The sequence below is a fragment of the Prionailurus bengalensis genome, chromosome A2, assembly GCF_016509475.1.
Source record: "Prionailurus bengalensis isolate Pbe53 chromosome A2, Fcat_Pben_1.1_paternal_pri, whole genome shotgun sequence".
Lineage (NCBI taxonomy): Eukaryota > Metazoa > Chordata > Mammalia > Carnivora > Felidae > Prionailurus > Prionailurus bengalensis.
This window is the reverse complement of record NC_057348.1, coordinates 54126070-54145696: the sequence shown is the minus strand read 5'-3', so window position 1 is coordinate 54145696 and position 19627 is coordinate 54126070. Positions and strand designations below refer to the sequence as shown.

The 19627-nt window shown below is 51.5% G+C and overlaps 1 protein-coding gene across 12 annotated transcripts in view; it reads right to left on the bottom strand.

Moving 5' to 3' along the window:
• Positions 1–5305: 5305 nt before the first annotated feature.
• Positions 5306–19627, bottom strand: part of IFT122 (intraflagellar transport 122) — a 78609-nt gene continuing 64287 nt past the window's right edge. For 7 of the 12 annotated variants that reach the window (XM_043588170.1, XM_043588171.1, XM_043588173.1 and 4 more), the window contains 10 exons: positions 18957–19059; positions 16919–17059; positions 15680–15774; positions 12365–12465; positions 10160–10325; positions 9060–9171; positions 8281–8406; positions 6522–6601; positions 6022–6186; positions 5306–5619 (listed from right to left, as the gene is read on the bottom strand). In XM_043588170.1, the coding sequence (XP_043444105.1) occupies positions 5530–5619; positions 6022–6186; positions 6522–6601; positions 8281–8406; positions 9060–9171; positions 10160–10325; positions 12365–12465; positions 15680–15774; positions 16919–17059; positions 18957–19059 (1179 nt within the window). In that variant the 3' untranslated portion in view covers positions 5306–5529. The other 5 variants (XM_043588172.1, XM_043588178.1, XM_043588177.1 and 2 more) reach the window with 3 other exon arrangements.

Below are 19627 nucleotides of genomic sequence, written 5' to 3'. Positions count from 1 at the left end.
ACAAATAAGTACTGAAACAAATGAAATAGGACAAGTTCAGATCGTGACCCGCTCCCAACACACTGTTGTTCGGAGCAGTCCAGAAAGGTGAAGTCTGAACCATGAACTTCGTGATCGATGGAAGGAGTCGGCCAGGGAATTGTCCCCGTCTCTGAGACTTCCAGCCCTTATACTCTCTTCTGTGCAGTCTCTTCCCCCCTGACACCCCCAGACCTGTTCCCTCAGAAAAGCCCTCCCCCTCCCTCCAGCCCGCCTGAGAGTCCAGAGCCCTGCCTGTTGCGGGCAGTCAGGGCTTGCACATGGAGGGCTGCAGAAGTGTGTACTGGTGGAATGAGCTCAAGGGAAGGCGTGGCAGGGCTGCTGGGGTGTGACCTTTTGCAGTTTAAGGTGCTTGGTTCAGTGATTAGGCCCAATGTTAATGAGGTCAAGGTGGAGGGTTTGATTCTGACGTGGCCCTGGTAGCCAGACGGAGGGAGGAGCACCGGACTCCCTGGGTCAAGACTGACCCCTACACAGCCCAGAGCTGGCTGGGGTGAGCCCTCAACCATAGACCTCAGCACCTTGCCTTCACCTCCTCCTAACGCTGTGACAGCTTGGAAGCTTTTAATTTATGCTCTGTTCACATGTTTTTTGTCCAACTCACAGGCTGTCATGTGAGCAGGCAGGGGCGGGGGGTGGGGGGTGGGGGTGTGTGGTCTGCCCAGCTCTCAGCAGGGTTCCCAGAGCTGAGCATGGTTCTCAGGACGTTGCAAAATGTAAATCACTTCCCATACACTGGAAGGAGCTGGGATTTCTGTCTGTTTTGTTCACTGATGTATCCCCAGGGCCTGGCACATAGTAGGTGCTCAGCATTTGTGGATTGAGTGAATAGATAGATGTAGGTTATTTCAATCAGTGCTTCCCTCTCTAAGTCTCAGAGTTTAATGACCCTTGTCACAGGGCTATGGCCAGGGAGGAATTAAAGGCATCACCACTGTGACATTGCATTATATTCTGTGAGGCATGACAAAGAATCCTTTTTTTAAACAACAACAAAAAAACGCTCTTTGTTCAGAGCAACAGGCTCATAGTGAGCAAAAAGGTCAACAGAAGTCACCGACCCTCCCTGCTACATTTCACAGGTGGGGAGACTGAGGTCCAGGGTGGTCAGTGAGTCAGTGACCCAGATCACATAACAAACTTTGGCTATCACCTGCCTGGCCATGCCTCCATCCCTACATGAAAGATAGCTCTCAGGAAAGTTCTGCTAGTTGTTTACATCATGGTATAAATGACCAAAAAAGAAAAAAAAAAAAAAAGAAAAAAAGGGGTTGTGCTGGGCTGGTGGGAAAGCCACAAGACTGAGTCACACAGGCCTGGGGCAGCAGTGGTGGCTCTGAAGGCAGGGGGTGGCACTGGACTCTCGCCTGGGGCCCTGAGTCACCCTGAGAAGTCCCACTTCCCCTCTCCAGCCTCAGTTTGCTGAAGCTAGGAAACCTTGGGGGATCCACACCCATCTGCAGGTTTGATGTGACCTGCTTTCCCACCAGGGTCCAGTCACAGATATTCACACCTTATCATTTAGGAGCCATGGTATCCCTTAGCTGGGTACAGCCCCTTTACACCTACCCTTACGTCTGGTCTGAGGCTCTAAGGCCATGCAGCCTGGGCACAGCCCCGCCACCTCCCTTCCCTGTGCCTCAGTTTCCTACTCTGTTGCCTGTAAGTGATCAATGACTGTTGCTGACAGTATTAGCTTCTTAGAGTCTCATTCAGGTCTCCGCTTACAAAGCACTCCTTGGAGAGGCCCCTGACTCTACACACCAGGCCTCCCCCTCTGCCTCCCACATCACATTCGTTTCTACTCGGTACCTATCACTGTCAGCAGTGGTCTTGTCTCCTTACTGATTCATTGCCCATCTCTCTCCAGAGTGCAGGGCTGGGCTGGCCTGGACTTTGCTGCATCTGAGCTGGCAGCTTGGAGCAAGGACTCAATAAATATTTCTCGAGTGGATGAACAACTCCTGGCCCCCCATGAGGAGGTCTCACTCCCTAACCTTTGACCACTGAGGAAATGGGCTCAGAGGGTTAATATTCCTCAGCAGAGCCGGAGGTGAACTGGCTGTCTAACTCCCCAGCCTGAGCTTTCTTCTATGCCAGCTGGTCCAGAAGGGGCCTGGGAGCATGCCAAGGGACAAGCCCCAGTGTGGGTGGCTTTCTGAGCCACTGGCCCCTCAGTCAGGCTTAGGGAAGAGCTATGGGGGTGGAGGGCTGGGGTTAGTTGTCTCTGAAGATGGTAGCACCTATCTCCAAGCTTCCCTGAGCCCGGCCCCCTGGGAGCCCAGGTGCAGGGCTCTGACTTGGCCGTGGAGGATTAGGGGCTTAGTAGGTAGCACACAAATAGCCCTTAAGCCTCTGCATGGAGGTGCTGCTGGTTCAGCAGCTTCCTCTTCCCTTTTCCTTCTCTTTCTCCTCCTCCTCTCTGCCTCCTCTCCCTGGCTTAGCCCCACCTAGCTGCATCACCATGGCTGAGCGAGGCCTTAGACTGAGCTGAGAATCTCAAAAGGAAGAAAGGAAGGAGATGGACCCACTCTCCCCCCCTTCCTTCCTCTTCTCCTCCAGTCCCACTTCCTCCCTCCTCCCTCCCCCCACTTCCCTCCTACCCCAACATTAGCCAAACACTTTCTAGGTGCCACGCTCAGGGCTGGGTGCTAGGGACACTGAGATGAATCATATAAAGCCCCTGCCCTCAAGGAGGTCCCAGGCTTAGGGTCCAGCTGACAAAGGAAAAACAAATAACCATGGGATGTAGGGCTCTGTTCCCAGCCCCAGTGCTGTGAGATCCCAAAGGAGCAAGGTATAGACCAGGAGGGAGGAGGGAGGCTCCCTAGCCTAGAATGGGGGACAACTGAACCAAGGCACAGCAAGAAAAGGGCCAGCTGGTATGGACGCCCTGGGGCCTGGGGTGGATGGCCGGCCAGGGGAGGGCAGGCCTAGGAATCCGGGTGCTGGCTGGCTAGCAATGGGGAGGGTTATAAGCAGGGGAGAAGCATGATTAGGTTCTCATTCTAGGAAGATGTTCTGGAGTCTGGGTGGAATATTGGGATAAGTGCTGGACCGAGGGAGAGAGCCATGCCCAGTGCAGGCCTCTTTGCTAAGGCTCCCACCTACCCTGAGGGTGGGGCTAGCACAAATGGAAGGTCACTTGGTGTCTGCCACAGGCATCAACCTTGGAGACAGGGCATCTGCCTACCTGTGCAAGAGCCACGAGGGGCTCCTGGTTTCAGCAGCCTCACTGGGATGGATGGGGACACCTAGCTGGTTGAGGTCAGACTAAAGCCAGGCCCACCTAAGGCCTGGTCCAGGGCTCTTTCTGGACTGTGCAAACCCCCCCCCCCCTTTCCTTATTTCTTCCTTCTAGGAACATGGGTAGCACTGGGGACTTGGAAGATCAAGCCACAGCCTGAACCACTTCCAAGCTGTGCAGCCTCCAGCAGCTGTGCCTCTGTCCGGGCCTCAGTGGCCTTTTAGTGAAATGGGCATCTCAACATCCCTACAGTGCCTTCCTTGTTGTAGCATGTGAAGGGTCATCAGGCTCATCAGATGGAGACTTGAGGCTCAACCTCAAAGTCAGAGCTGGAGGAGGCCCTTCTGCATACATGGGGAAACTGAGCCTTGGAGAAAGAATGGGCCTGGTCAAGACCTTGTCTAGGCTGAGACAGGAGAGATGCAGAACATAATGCTTAGGTGCAAAGGCTGTGCCTGGGTGTGAATTGCATCTTGGCTCAGTAAGTATTTGTTGAATAAAGGAGAGAATGTTGCTGAACCTCAGTTTCATCATCTGCATTAATGGGCATTCTTGGAGGCTGTTGAGGATTGAGGAAGACGACGCATGGAGAGTGCTTAGCAATGTGTCTGGTACCCAGTAAGCATTTGATTTAAAGGAAGCTACTGTCTCAGACCTCCACAGCTTCCTTGTGCTTCCCCGCGGCAGCAGAACCTGGCACGGCACACCCTGGTTTTTGTGTTATTCGGCTGAGAAGATGCATGCTGGAGTCTCAGGGTGGGCCCCCCACCCCCTGCCTCTAGCCACCGACCATCTGATCTGTCACTGTGATTGACGCCTGTTGGGTGGCTAGGGCTGTTTTCTCTCTCTCCTCTCTTTTTCCCAGCCATATGCAATGATTTTAGTTCAAATAATGCGCTAATGGAAATCCTAACACATTAATAAATGTTTAGCAAGAGAGAGAGCATGCATGATGGTAAGTAATTAGACACTCAACGGAGGAGTTCTGTTGGCACAACTGTCTGGCTCCCTTTCTTTATTTTCCTCCATCATCTCCAAAGAGAGACACAGAGGGAGGCAGGAGAGGAAGGGGGAGGGCAGGGGGCCAGCTTCAGCACTCACCACTGGGTGGTCTCTGCAGCCACTCCTGTCTCCAGGCCTCAATCTTCATCCCTCCAATGGGGACATTTGTCCGGCTCTGCCCACTTCACAGAAGAGCTGTAAAGTATCAATATCCAATCACAGGGGTGGTTTTCTTATCTGACAGCCCAGTTCTCCTTCCCCTGCTGTCAGGACTTTGCATAAAGCACTGGATCACTGCCACCTCCAGGACAGGTAGTGTGGAAAGCAAAGGGAACAGGGCACTCAGGGAAGGGCAGATCAGGGGCTTCCACCGAGGGCTGAATGAGCCCTTGGGCTCCAGCACCTCCACCGACTCTCATGGCTATAGAAAGGAAATCATAACGATTCCATCACAAGGCTGGTGTGAGAACTGAGACAACATATGAAACTCAGCTGGCATAGAGAAGGTCCCCAATAAATGTCAGTTCTCCCTCCTCAGCTTCCAAAGTGCTACCCACCCATGCTCTCAAGCTGCCAAATCAGACACTGTTGATGCTCAGGGGCAGCAACCTTAGCAGAACCTCAAACAGACCCACTTGCTTCAGGAGCTGGAAGGAAGGGGAAAGCCTCAGTGGGGTAGAGGCCTCTGTGGGGCTGGATGAATGGAGTAAAGAAGGGGGGCCTGGCCATAGGCAGGAAGCAGAGGGTGGGTTCCAGAACCTCTGCGGAGAGGCCCTCTTTGCCATCGTCTTTGTGGAGCCAGGAACCTTATTTTCTGGTCAAGACAGAGCCCTGCTAAACCAAAATAAATAAACACTCGTTCCCCTACCTATTCCCATATTGCCATTTCGATTAGATTAAATTTTAAGAGCAGGCAAATGTAATGTTCCTCTCAGATCAAATTAGAAACAGGTGCACTTTTGCATAAGGAAATTAAGTTGCAGACAATATGAAGATTTGCTAAAATGCAGACACTGATGAAAATAAGTAGCCCTTTTATTTGTAATTATTGAGGCAATCTGTTCACAAAGTGTACATGTTAATGGTCTGACAGATCTGTGGACTCCAGCAGGCTGCCACCAACTCAGAGCCTTTCTGAAAGTAACAGATTTTTTTTTTTTTCTGACAGTTTAACTCTTCCTGTGACAGCCCATCCAAGTGCAAGGTGGCCCTGGTAGGAGTGGTGATCCTGAGGGGGCCAGTCACGGGCCGGGGTCATCGATGCGTCTCCGACAGTAGGGGCAGCAGGTGTGTTGAAGCACCAGCAGCTCGTAGTCCTCTGAATGGAACATCTGAGAAGAAACGGTCATGACCCAGTGCCAACCCCTGAGCCTGGCAGGGACGGTCGCCCTTCCAAGGGGGAGGAGGCCTGGCAGTGAGTCAGGGCTAGAAACACAGGATCCAGAACACCTTTGTCTGAGGACTAGAAGAAAGGGGGGAAGGGTCTGGGGTCTGAGGCCCCTTTTCTCTCTTTTTTAAAATTTATTTATTTGTTTTTGAGAGAGACAGAGACAGTGTAAGCAGAGAAGGGGCAGAGGGAAAGGGAGACAGAGAATCCCAAGCGGGGATCAACACCAGGCTTGAACTCACAAACCAACTGAGCCACCCAGGACTTCCCCAAGGGGACACTTGTGAAATGGAAAAGCAGTGTAAAGAAGAAACTGGTAAGCACATATGCGTTGTAGGCATAGTACCTGGAAGCAAGAGGGGCACATGGTGATGGAGGCGTCAGGCAGGAGCGAGCGGAAGTACTGCCACTGCAGGGGTGGAGGCCAGCGCTTGATGAGGACATCCCGACGACTCATGGAGCGGAGCACTGACCGGCTTACCACCACGGGCACAAACTCTGAGCCACCTTGCTGCAGGGTGGGCAGGTGGGAAGCAGGGGGCACAGGTGCTCTCACTCAGCCAGGGTGACGTGTTTATATGGGTCACGATCCCAGAATTTTGGGGGCAACCAGGGAGGACCCCAGAAACTTCCCCTGCTAGGTACCTTGACAGAACGCTGGCAGGTCAGGTAGCTCCTGCTAGCCATCTTTAGTGAGGGGGAACCCGTCACCTCAATTCCCCCAGTGGCCTTAACAGGGAACAAGTCTGCTTCATGCCAAGCAATGTGTACAGAAGGGATCTGAGTCACCCCTCCCAACAAGTCTCAGGTGTCTCCACAGCCCATCACTCAGAGAGGTGCCCTCACCTCAAAGCTCAGCTTTGCTGTGAACGGGTCATCATCTCTCATGGAGTCCGTGGTCTCATCCAGCCTCAGAGTCTGGGAATCTGGAGGGGTCTGGTCAAGGATGCAACCTGAGGCTGAGTGGGAAACAGGTCCTGCCCTCCACCCAACGCAAGATTCATGGGAACTCTATGTGGGCCTGGAGTGTTTCCTATGACTTGTCTGTGGAATAGGTTTCTAGATAGAGAAATGGAAGGAACATAGGCCAGGGAGGAGACAGCCCCTGTCACACAGAGGCTGGGCCCCAGTGCACATGCAGGAAAGGGGCTCTGATGGGCTCTTTGCTGCCCCATACAGACCGTGCCATGGCCCACGTAGGCCTGCTGACCAGAAGTACCTAGTAAGTGGAGGCTGCAGGCCTACTGCGGGTGGGAGGAAAAATAATGGGCCTACCTGGAAACCATGGCCAGAAAACCTGGCAATTCCTGGAGAAACACTTAGCAATCACCATGTAGTCTGTAGGCACTTGAGAAGGCCTTACAGGTCCTATTTCATGTAGAAGGGGGTGAGAGCTCCAAGTCCTAAGGCTAGCCAGACCAGGCTGAAGGTGCCTAGGGAGCTGCCCCCTTTTGCCGGGCTGATGTGAGGCCAGGGTGAGTGGGGTTCCCACAGGAAGGCCCCAGGGGAATGGAGGCTGCTGGTGCCAAGTTAGGTATGACATGTGGCCCCCCGGCAGTAACAGGTTGGCCAAACCATCTGACTTGGGTGTGCAGAGAGCTGGCATGCAGACATGATTTCTGTCCCCCTTTTTCAGCAAACAACTCCTTGGTTTTTCCTTTCTGCTCTGCTTCTCAAAAGGTGGCCCACAGACCAGTGGCACTGGCATCACCTGGAAGCTTATAGAAACTCAGGCTCTCAGTCCGCTCAGACGTGCTGAACCAGCTGCTGTGTGCTACCAAGGTCCACAGGTGATGAATGTGCACAGTCACATGTAGAAGCCCTCCTCCTGTGTCTAGCTGGGACAATGAACATGGTCCTAGCTAGAGGGATAAGCTGAGGTGTGGCCTTTGGCCTAAGGTATCCTAGCGAGGATGTGCCCTGGGGTTTTTGCTGTCATGCTGGGAGGACCGTCAGCCCTTTCCCAGGATTGTAAGACTGATGGGATTCAGGGTTGGTATTGCTGGTGGGACAGGGTGGGTGCTATCAAAGAATGAAGTCACTCAGAGGACAGCAGAGCCAAGAAGACAACAGACAGTCTCCCGCTGGTGCCGAATGAGCACCTGGATCCAGCTGAGTGTCTATCTAAGACTAGGCTTCTTTACACCCTTTTGTTTGCTCAGCCTGACTTGTGGCGTCTGTCTCTTGTACATAAAAGTAACCTGACTACAAAAGTTGATAGACATCATATGTTGTGTTGGTTGCTCATCAGCTCTGCATGGCCAGAAGCATAGACAGTATGCTTTTAGGAGCTAGGGTAGGCAGGAGGCCCTCCCAGGAATGAGGCATAGGTGAAGACCAAGGTACCATCTCCCCTTCCATGCCTCTTCTGGGTCTGTAGGCATGCACTGTCCCCTCCTGTACCTCTGCACCCTGGCCAGCTCTCTGCCCATTCCCAGCCTGTCCCTGCCACCATCTGGGCCTCTCCAATCACTCAGCAGTAGTCTGCCATGCCCTTGCCCCCACTGGCCCAGCCATCCCCCAAGGCCCTCCTGCCTCCTGCCTTGCACCCAGGCCTTTTGTTCGGCTGGCACACACAGAAGGTCCAGCCCAGCACCCAGGATACTGCTGCTTGTGATCTCTTGCCATTTGTTCTCGTGCTTGTGTCTTGGTGCCTCCAGGTCAATGAGGGAGACAGCTTCTTCATCAGTGATCCCCTCTTCCAGGTAGAATTCAACCAGGTGAAGCACCTCTAGAGGGCACAGGGCACAGGGAAGGGCTGTGGGAAGGCCGGCTCAGGGGGAGCTAGGGGCTGGGATGCTCTCACCAGGCAGCATGAGGGGAGGTGGGAGGATCAAAGTTCCTTCCCCACCTGGCAGCAGGCTTCTCTGTAAGCAAGGAGACACAGCAGGGCCGCGTCTTTTGAACACTGCATGTCTGGAGGAAGCAGGCATGTATGCATGTGTGTGCACATGTGGCGTGTATGTGCATGGGTGAGAAGCAGTGGCCTTTAGCCCCTCCTTCTTCCCCCTAATAGCTGGATGGGCTCCTCTCCAAGGGAGGAGGAACGGCCTCTGCCCAGCTACTTGGAAGGGGCTTCTGATCCTTCGTCAACATAGAAGGAACTGGCACTTAAGAGCCCATCTTAGCCTCCCAGACCAAATTCCCGACCAGTGGCACCTGGGCATTTATATTATGCAAAACCCCACACCAGGTTCTGAGGGGTGGGTGCTTCAGGTCTGGGAAGCAGGGGGTCCTATTTCTGGGAACCCTTAGTGACTGTGCATCTGGTGGGGTGGGTTGTCACACTGTCCCCAATTTACAAATGAGGACACATGCGGCCAATAAGTAGTGGAGAGGGCTCAGCCATCCACTGGCTGCTCCATCTGCACATGCCAGACTTACCATAGGAAGAGGCGGAGAAGACGAAGGGCTGGCGGCAATTGATGCAAACGTTGCCCAGGTTGTTCAGCAATGGGTTGTTGGTGGAGCAGCGGTAGCACAAGGGCACCAGCTCCTACAAAAGCACAAGAACCACAACTGTCCAAGGACCAACCGGGAGGGAAGAAATGCTCCCCACTCTGATTTCAGCCCCCTGGGGCCTGGCTGCCAAGAAGAAAGGCCATCTGTGTGGGCAGGGAGGGGGCACTGGTTCAGGGCTCTGTGCTGTGGTGACTCAGGATAAGGGCCTACAGAGGCATCTGAGGCCCCATCACTTGGGCCCCACTGCTCTGGACACTCCTTCACAGGCAGGGCTCAGCAGCACATTTCTCCAGCAGGAATGACAACACCACAGCTGTCACTTACTGGCCACTTACCATGCATCAGGTACCGTGCTAAGCACATTATCTGGGCAGGCTCATCTGTCCTGTGGGAAAGCTATTATGTATGTCCCCATTTGATAGAGGGGGAAACCAAGGTTCAGAGAAATACAGACATAGCTAGGAAATGGTGGAGTTGGGATCTGAACCAAGGTCTGTCTGATGCTAAGTCTCTGCTCTGAGTTTGAAGGAGGAGATTGTGAAAGAGACAATAGGTTGTCAGGTTGGAAGAGGAGGGCTGGAGCACAGCTGCGCCGCAGATACATGGGACAGTGATAATCTGGTTCCAGAAGGAAGGTGGACTAGGGCAGGGGATCCTAGGATGAGGGAAGGCAGAGCCACTTGGGCACAGAAGAGCAGAAGGAGGTTAAAGGCAGAGCAGTGTGGGCTGGGCTGCAGCCAACTCAGAGCCTCAGAGGAGAGCTGGGCAGCAAGGGAGGGTAGGATTATGGGGCCCACACCAGGGTCTGTGGCTGGAGCACAGGAGGCTGAGTAGAGGACAGAGGAGGCAGAGAGGGAAAAGCAAGAGTTAGCAAACCAAGGCTTAGGAAGGGGAGGAGGCTCACAGAGCCCTGAGAGCATGGTAGCCATCTTTCAAACAGAACCCAGGCCAGGAAAGAAGGCATCAGGAGATGTTCAAGAAGAGGAGGAGAAGCCTCCTGCTTGAGGGAGCTGTGCCCTCACCTCACTGTCATGGAAGGGTTTGGAGCGGATGGTCAGGCTGCCCAGCTCGATGGATTTCTGGAACCTGGCAGGAATATGCAGGCCTTGCAGCTTGTCATAGGCATGTCGGGCCAGCTTGTAGGCACCCAGGGCCTTGCTTTGCTTAGCCAGAGTGAAGAGTGTTTTTCTGCCAATGACAGGGTTAAGGACAGCAGAGGCCACACTGGGCCTGAGAGCTGGCATTGCCTACCCTCAAAGTGAGCCCCGTGCTGGAACACAGCTTGTGCTAGTGCCAGGACGGCATGGGCAGGAGCCTGAGAAGTGCTTTTCTCATTTGTGGGATGTAAGTGTACTTCTCGGATATCAAAGCACAGGGATTTTTCCAGAGATAAAGACAGTGCAGTTTCCATTAATATTTTAACCTTGCTTAGGTTCTCTGGGCCTGCTGATGGCTCATCTTGTACCCTGACTAGGCCAAAATGTCTCTCCCCACCTCGCCCAGCCTGCCAGCCAGGTCCTACAATGCCCAGCACCAAGTGCCATCCTGCTCCAGCCTCGCCAGGAGGAGACAGGTCCCAGACTGCCTGGGGAGCTCACTTAGGTCCAGCTCACAGAGGTCACTGGGTGCACAGTACTTCTCTCTGCCTGCACTTCCACCAGGAGCCACAGCGATTTCTGAGGGACAGCCTCCCCGGCTCTCTGAGGCTCTCCTCTGGGCTCCTCAATCTGAGGCTGATAGGCCTTTATGCTTGATCCCAGGTCACCTTAAATGCTAAATGTGCCCAGGCCAGGCCTGCCCTTCCTCCCCTGCCCCACTGGTGAACCCCCTTCCCCACTTCTCCCTGGCAAGCCTCAAGTACCATGCCTCCTTGGCACTCTTCTTCCCCCTGATGCTCCTGCTTCCCCACACCCCCAGTGTGGCACCTTCCACCCTAGCAGTTACATGGTGGTAAGTTTCCTTGCCTGTGTCTCTACTGTCACCCCTCCCAGTCAGGGACCATGTCAGGAGCCATTTCTAGGTCCCCAGTGGACAGTATAGGGTGAAGCTTAGGGCAGAGGTTCAATCAAACTCTGCTGACTTATATAGAACTTGTTGGAAAGGTTGGGCACATGTGCTGAGGCTCTGGCAGGTGTGGCCCTGACCACTCCTCTGCAAAGGTCTCAGTCAATGAAGGCACAGCTTGATCTGGGGGAGTTTCCCCTGAAATGTAAATGATGGGCCTGGAACCCTTTAGAGAAGCTAGTTCTAACCGATTAATACCTCTGAGCTCTCTTCTGGGAAGGCCTTTTCCTCACAGAAAGGCGGCAAGGTTGGGGCTGGAAAGGGACTGAGAGAATATAAGCTTTCGAAGAGGACAAGGAGAATGTCCTTTTGTGACTTTTATGACTATAAGGACTTTAAAGATTTTGGTTGTATCCTAGTCGTTTCTGGCAGCATGCGTCCTCAATCCCCTTTTCTGCTTACAGCCTCTCAATGGCCCTCACAGGTTTGGGGAAGGTGAGGCCAACTCACAGGGAGGCCCTCAGGCCACTGCATCCCCAGCTTGGCTCCCACTCCCTTCTTCAGCTGCTCCCATACACCATGCTCACTTCACCTGTGTGCCTTTCCATGTGCTGGGTACTCTCCTGGAACATCTACTCTACTGTCTTCCCTGGTAGCTTATGGGATGGATGTCAGCAACTCCAAACAGCCTTGCCTGACCATGACCCCAGACTTAGCTGCATTCCACCCTTGGGCACAGCACACATCCCACTGAACTAAGCCCAGTTCACTTGTTACTTCCTCTACTAGATGGCAACTTCGTCACCTATTGCCTGGCCCAGTGTCTGGGGCACAGCAGGTGCTCCATCCACTGGGCTGAACAAACACCCATCACCCTTCTACCCGGGGAAATGCCCAAGAGTCCAAGTGTTTCTTATATTTCAGTTACTCCCTCATTTATGGGTTCTGGGAGGGCTTGGGTAGTGGATTGGTTAGAGACCCACTGCTGGGCCAAGCCCAGAGAGCCCTGAAAAACAAATCTTCTCTTGGCACTGGCCCCTTGGCCTCCCTTGGCTGAGCTGCTTCTACAGCAAAACAGCAGCAGCAGGACAAACTCTTTCTCTCTTCCCTGAGGGCTACAGGAGAAAGGGAAGGTTCTGCCAGTAAAGTGCTCTGGAAAGAACTTCGCAGGGGCCATTAGACAAGAGGGGTGGGACTGAGGGTGGGGGTGAGAGAAAGGATACACCTTAGAGATACCCAAGGGGGGGTCTTTGGTCAGACTGTGCAGTAGGAATCTGGAGATGTTGAAGAGGGTTTCAGGAAGATGGGAACTGAAAGGCTCCTCCTGCAGAGAGAAAAGAAAATAGGGATTGAATTCCTAAGGCAGACACCAATGATTCTGAGTTACTTCAGTAGAAGAGCAATCTCCCTTAATGAGCATCTACTGTGTGCTTTCCAGCCGCCGTCTCATGTGGTCTTCAACATAATCCTGTGAGGATACACTGTCATTGCCACTGTACTGATGAAAAAACTGAGGCCCAGAGAGACGACTTGCCCGAGTTATCCAGCTAGAAAAGACTGGAAAAGAGCAGAGCTGGGATTCAAACCCAGGTCTGATTCCAAAGCCCAAGAATGCCTCTCTTCCAAGCTGCACTGCCCCTGGTGTTGATAATAATTCCACTTCCTCGAGCTCAAGTTGTCTCCAATTAGCTCGAGAGAGAGGACCTTTCTTTTATGCAATTTAGGACATGACCCGACATAAGCATGTCTTTAAGTGGACGCAGTTAACTCTTTAGAGCATGAAATCATATGCCTCTTCTCGGCTCTCCAGAAGCAGCCTAGCCGCCTGATGCCCACCAAACGTGTACATGTAGTGGAGCTCCTCAAGGGCTCAGCCCCGTGCCCCCAGCACCTGGCACAGGCCCTAAGAGGCCAGGCACTAACACACATGAATAGGTCTTCTGTACCTAGAGGCTGCCAGAAGCTCAGCATGGTAGAGCACAGGGAATTTTCTATCAGGGAGGGGTCCATAAAAGGTTAAGAATACCATTTTGAAGGAATCTGGCACATTGTGTGCAAACTGAGACTACTGAAGATGACAAGAGGAAAGCAGGCCAGCTCCCCCTCAAGCACTTCAATGGTAATAAACTGACATTTCCTGAAGGGTCTTGCTAGGCTGTACTCATCAGGGAGCCAGCAGGACTTAGACCCTAATTGGTCTACATTTGTGAGGACTTACTTTATACTACTTCTTGGGTTTGGAGCCCAACATTCTCTCGTTAGCTCTCATTTAAATTTCTACAGCCTCTGTTAGTTCCAAGAACCCCAGAAAACCTGAGACTGCATCCTTTTCTGGGTAAGAGCCAGGGAGAAGCCTGCCTCTGGTTACATCGCACTACGTGTGGCAGCTAAGAAATGTCCCAGAAAGAACAGAATGGGGGGAGGGTCCTCAAGATTAGCACTTCTCCTCTGGGAAAGAAGCCATCATATCAGGAAAGGTCTGATGTTCCCCTTTCCAGTCTGATCTGACTCAGAGCTGCTCTGCTGGGCTTTGATGCCAGACCCTAAAATACCACCCACCTCCAGGCCTTTGCACATGCTGTGACCTCTGCCAGGAATGCCATTTCTTCCCCTCCTCTTCCCTTGCCCCATTCTTACTAATCTCCCTCCTCTTTGCTTAGGATCACTTCCTCCAGGAAGTCCTCCTGGTCTTCTAAGCTTTTCTCTTGAAGGAACTGGACTATAACTGCTTGTTCACAGACTGTGAGTTCCTCATGGGCAGGGAGGTCTTGTTCACCACTGTGTCCCAAGGCCTCAGCACAGGGCCTGTCACACAGGAGGGATTTGTTGAATAAAGAAATGGCCCAATAAGAAGCCTCAGCTAGGATGAAAAGCCCCAGCTGGTGCAAAGATGCCACAAGCTCACAGCTGCATGTAGGTCCTGGAGAAGAGCTCAGTTATTACAGAAATGAGACAAAGAGCTGAGCTCCAGAGTGGCTCAGGCAAACCAACACTGAGCTGGGGTCCTGACTTTCAAGCTGAGTTGAGTTTAGGATGGCTTTTTTAGGGTGGCTTCTTTCCACATAAGCACCTAATAGAAATGAGGGGCCTTGAAAAGACTGTAAGGGAAGATGAGGTCCCTTGAAACCACTGACCTTGGTGTGGGGAAGAGATGAGATGAAGGACTGACAGCTGTCTCTGCCTAATAGAGAAGTCTCTCTTGCCAGACTTTCCTCAGAGACAAAGAACGTGCCGAGTGCCCAGCACAAATGTGGGGAAAAGACCCGGTGTAAAAGGTAGGGCCTTTGAAGATGGGCAAAGAACTGTGAAATGCTTAGCCTGCAGGGGAGAAGGCCCACAGAAAACTGGCTGGAAGCCTCCACACAGGGCAGGAGGAATAGCTGACACTCATCTAGGGTCACTCTGTGCCAGGCTCTCTTCCAAGTGCTTTTCCAATATTAACTCATTTAATCCTCACAAGACCATCAAGTAGGTACTATTATCATCTCAATTTTACAGAGAAGGAAGCTGAAGCACAGAGGAAAGTAAACAACCTGCCCAAGGTCACACAATGGAGCTGGGGTGTGAGGCCGGTTGTTGGCCTTCTCCAAGTTAGAGGGGGTGGAGGAGCAGAAGCTAAGAGCACAGGCTCCGGAGCCAGCCCGTCTGGGCTTGCATCCTGGCTCTCATGTACTAACTGTGGGATCTCTGTGTTCAGCATCTCAGTCTCCTCATCTGTAAAATGGGGATGACAATACTTACTTATCTCGCAGCATGATTGAAAGGATTAAATACATCGATACAATAAAGTCTTTGGCACATTGCTTGCTAAGTAGTAAGTACTCAATAAAGGTGGGTTATTGGAATTATCCTCTTAGTTTATCAGCACAGGATAAGCTCACATTGTAGGAGCTTAATCAACATTTGCTGAGAGATTGAGGATACACAAAATGAGGGAACTGATAACAACCTATCACCTGTTCCCCATTGTCAGGAGACAGATTTAAAATGCTTAATCAAAAGAATCAGGGAGTGACTAAAAAGAACCATTTGGGTCTCTGGAGATCAAGCCAGCCCTCGTTTTATAGAGAAGGAAACTGAGAGCCAGAGAGAGAAAATAAATTGCTCAAGGTCAAATTGTTCAAGGTCACAAAGCAATTGAGTGGCAGGGCCTAGGAGAGACCTTGGGGCCTTTGGTTAGAGCTGGGCCTTCATCCATCTAGAGTAGAACATCCACCCCTGATCATTTTAGAGATAGCCCTTTGTCTGGCTAACCCAGAGTCTGCCTGAGTTTTACAAACCTAAAGCTGGCAACTAGCAAGCCCCATGCTAGCCCTGGCTCATTAATTCAGAAGCCCACAGCTTGCTACAGGTCAAAAAGTGGCTGAGGAAAATCAAAGTCCCAAGCTCTGTCTCCCAGAAGATCAGAATTTCTCAGCAGGACATCCTGCCCAGTCGGTTTACTTTCCATCCAGAGGTCTGCTGCTCTGTAAGCCATGCCTGGGTCCCTAGCTTAGTAGGCAACACCCTCACCAGGCCCCATCTCCTAGCCACCTTACCGTATACTGATGAATGGCATGGTAGCCGTGGTACAGCTCGGCCAAATGCTGGAAGTGGTGGAACTTGTCGAGCATCACATCCTTCTGGGCAGGGTCTGAGGTGTGGAGCAGGAGGGGGTAGGGCAAGAGGGGAAAATGTGTCAAGCCGTGTCTACAAGGTGAGGCAGTGGCAGCATTTCTAGTGTCAGCTCTCCCCTGACATCAGGCTTGTGCCAGGGAGAGTGACAAGGAAGTGCAGTGATGGGAAAGGTGCTGCTTAGGAGCTGGGACCATCTCAAGACAGGAAAAGTCTCAGCTGGGCAGAGTATGTAGCCAGGAAAAGTCTGAGGACATTTTTCGAAAGTCCTCCTGGATCCCACACTGCAGCCTACTGGGTCCTTCCACCAGGGAAGTGCCAGCTGCAGCAAGAAGCAGGTGATTACTGGCACCCGGACACACCAGAGGAGTCTGGCATGGAGGGTGGGCAGACGTCGGCTTTACTCATCTCACCTCAAGCCTCTTCCCTCTGTGCCATGCCTCATCCAAGGCACAGACCACTGGCCGGACAGAAACATGCCACCTTACACCTGGGCCTGACAGTTTCCAAACTAGAACCACAACTTCGGTAGGCTCATAGCAGCCTTACGAAGGCAGCAGGATAAGATTATCCCCACACCACAGATGGGGATATAGAGCTTAGGAAGAATTTGTGACTTGTTAAAAGTCACCTAACTGCCTCAATTCCAGTGTTTTCCCCATTCCAGCATGCTGGCCTTAGTCCAGTGAAAAACATCTCCCAGTCCCCTCTGCTTCCAGAACTCCCTCGGTGCATCATGGGAAATCTCAAGAAAGCAACATTGAAACTATTTTTCTGCCTGGGATGAGTGAGAATCTGGAGTGTATTACTGTAAAGTGATCTCTTCTTCATCTTTCTATTTAATTAAGTTTTTTTAAACCAGTGCTCACCTGGGTCCAGTTATAGGCTCCCAGGTAGCAGGGGAGAGATATGTTCTGAATCAGCAACACAGGGCAGGACCTCCCAACCATAACCCCAGGATGGCCCTCATACCATCATTAAATTTATGGGCAAACTGGAAAAAGATGACACACCAGATTATGCTGCTGCAAGACAGGGTTACGGACAATACACCCAATAAACAAGCCCAGGGCTTTAATTAAAACGTCCCAGCTCTTTCGATGTTTATCTTGGTGCCAGAGCAGGGCTGGGGAAAACAAGCGGCCTGGCCGATGTTTACTTACCTTGAGCTATATCAAGGCACTGCATGGACAGCATCCAGTAATAATAGGCAGCGTCATTAAATCTGTTCTCCACCACAGCATTGTGTGTGAGCTGCTCCAGCACCTTGACTGCTTCCTGCTGCCGCCCGGCCTTGTGGAATGCTAGAGGGGCAAAAAAAACACAGAGTTTGAGGAGTGGGATGGAATTCTGCAGGGCTTGCAAGGGGCTGCTGTAGAAGTAGGACATTCATTGGGAGCATCTGCAGCACTTCGTTGCTGGGATGCGCCTCTCAGGCCGAAGGCTATAAATAGCCAAAGCTACATCCTGAAAAAAAGTACAGTGAGATATATTCCTTTTTGGCAGGGAAAAGGCAGCTGACTTTGGAAAGGCATGGCAGAAGAGAAAAATCCTAGGGGGCAAACTGCAGGGCAAAGTCTGAGGACGGCACTGTTGCCCATCACCAGTGAGGTTTTACCCTCAATCCATTCCAGAACAAAGTTTTGTGACATCTGGGGTGACACTCATAGCACCTGACACTTTAACAGGTTTGGTAGTTTACAGAGTGTTGCTGATTCCTTAATGGAGGATCACAACAGACTTACTAAGGTGGAGGTAAAGTGGCACACCCAAGGTCACAGAACCTAGCTCAACTCAAGTCCTCAGTCTTCAACTGTGTGCTTTTTAACGACAACCTTGAAAAATATGGCTCAGTTCTAGCAATCAAACATTTGTGAAAACATGCAAAAAAATCTCTCAATAGTTCCTATATCCATTTAACAGAAACTTCCTGAATCTTGACTATGTAGACAGACCCTCAGGATATTGGGAGCTGCCAGGGAAGCACTTGTAGCTATGACACTTGCCCACATATGGAGACTCAGATGATCCAAATCCTCTGCTTTAGAGAAGGAAAAGGTCTGGCCTTTGTTCCAGTCTCATCTACAATCTCTTGTCTGAGTACCAAGTTACTATGGCGATGGATTCTTGGAAGGGCAGACACAGACAGATGGATAGGTTGATGTGTTTTGCCCAAACATGCACATACTTCAGCAACTGGGTGCTCTGGAAATGCTAAAGCAGAAGAGAACATGCTGTCTTTCAATGGGGGCTTTTAGCTGAGGAGCTCCAACAGGGAGACATTTGTTCCGCAATGTGTCCGGAGGTGGCAACTGTTACCATATAGAAGTGTAAATGAGATGCTATGGAATATGACACACCCAGCTTCAATAAGAAGACTTCTTAAGTAGGCAGCAAGACCTAGTCACAAGAATCAGGTTCCCAGACGGCCAGATCCTGGTCCAACCATGGCTTTCTGACTTTGCAGGGCACAGTTAGCCTTGGTGTCTCTGCAGGGCTGCTGGCAAGGTTCAGGGTTATATAGTTAAGCGCCTAACCAGTGCCTGACACAGAGAAGGAAGTCACATTTTAAAATTATTACCACCAATTAAAGCTCTGTGCTTCCTTTCACTCCTATCTCAGATACTGCCATACCTGGAGTACAGTCCACTTTACCAATGGAAAGAGCAGAGGTCACCCCATTTATCTGAGCCAGAAACAGAACCCAAATTCCTATTTGCGGTAGAGGAAAGTGGCAGGTGAGACCATGCCAGACATTCTGTGGGAGTCCTCACATTTTGTCCCCACACCAGCCTGGCTCAAATTCCCTCTCTGCCACTTCCTTGCTGTGGGACTTCAGGCAAATCCCTTTACCTCTTCCAACCTGTTTTCTCATCTAGGAAACAGTAGCTACATTATAGGGCTGTCGTGAGGATTGAGTGGGAAGCTATATTTGAATGCACAGTGCTTTGCTCAGAGAAGAGACAGGACCTGTCTAACGTCCGGAAGCAAGTGAGTGATGGACCCAGGTGTGTCCAACTTCAAAGCCCATGTTCTTTCCACTGCTCCCCAGTCTTTCACCATGAAACATGTCATATCCCCAGGATGAAGTCATCCATCATCAAGCCCACAATGGGAGGGGCTTGGTAGCCTTCCTGAAATGTACACCTTGGCAGTGCCGTCTCCTGCCCCTTCTGCAAGGTGGCAGTCTGTGTGGCCTACCTTTCTGGGATTCCTCAAAACGATCGTTCTCTGCTAGCCACTGAGCGTAGGGCACATAGATGTCATCCTTAAACTCAGGATGCTTCTCGCCCAAAGCAAAGGCCTGGAGGAAGGAGCAAATGCATTCTTAATAAAGCAGCCCCGACAGCCCCCATGAAAACATGGCACTTGGCTGAATCCATTAGGAATGTGTCATATTTTGCCAGCCTGACAACTCAGAGGGGGAGAGTGCCTCCCCCTACCACCACCCCCAGAAACGCAAAAACAAATCAGCTCTTTGAAAACAAAAGGCAATTAACAGCAATATGCAAGCGACTGGATTCAATAACAACACAGTCTGTTTCTGGACCACAGAAGCGGCACAGAATCGGAAACATTTTATTTTAAGGATTTGCGTGGGCTCCTGTAGGGCTGCAAACAGATTTCTTTTAATTGCAGGCGACACCTAAGGAAACAGAATTGACATTATCATCATCACTGCTTATTAGCTGTCAAAGATGACTGTGGACTTGGTGCTGTATAGGACCCAGTGACTGCTTTATCTAAGCCCCAGAACCACCTGTCAGGCCAGGAGAACTAGAAATGAGTCATGGGGGACAGTATGTGGCAACAGGGAGAGTTTGCCTGATGCACAGTTAGGACTGAGTGGTTCATTCGTTTTCTTTCTTTCT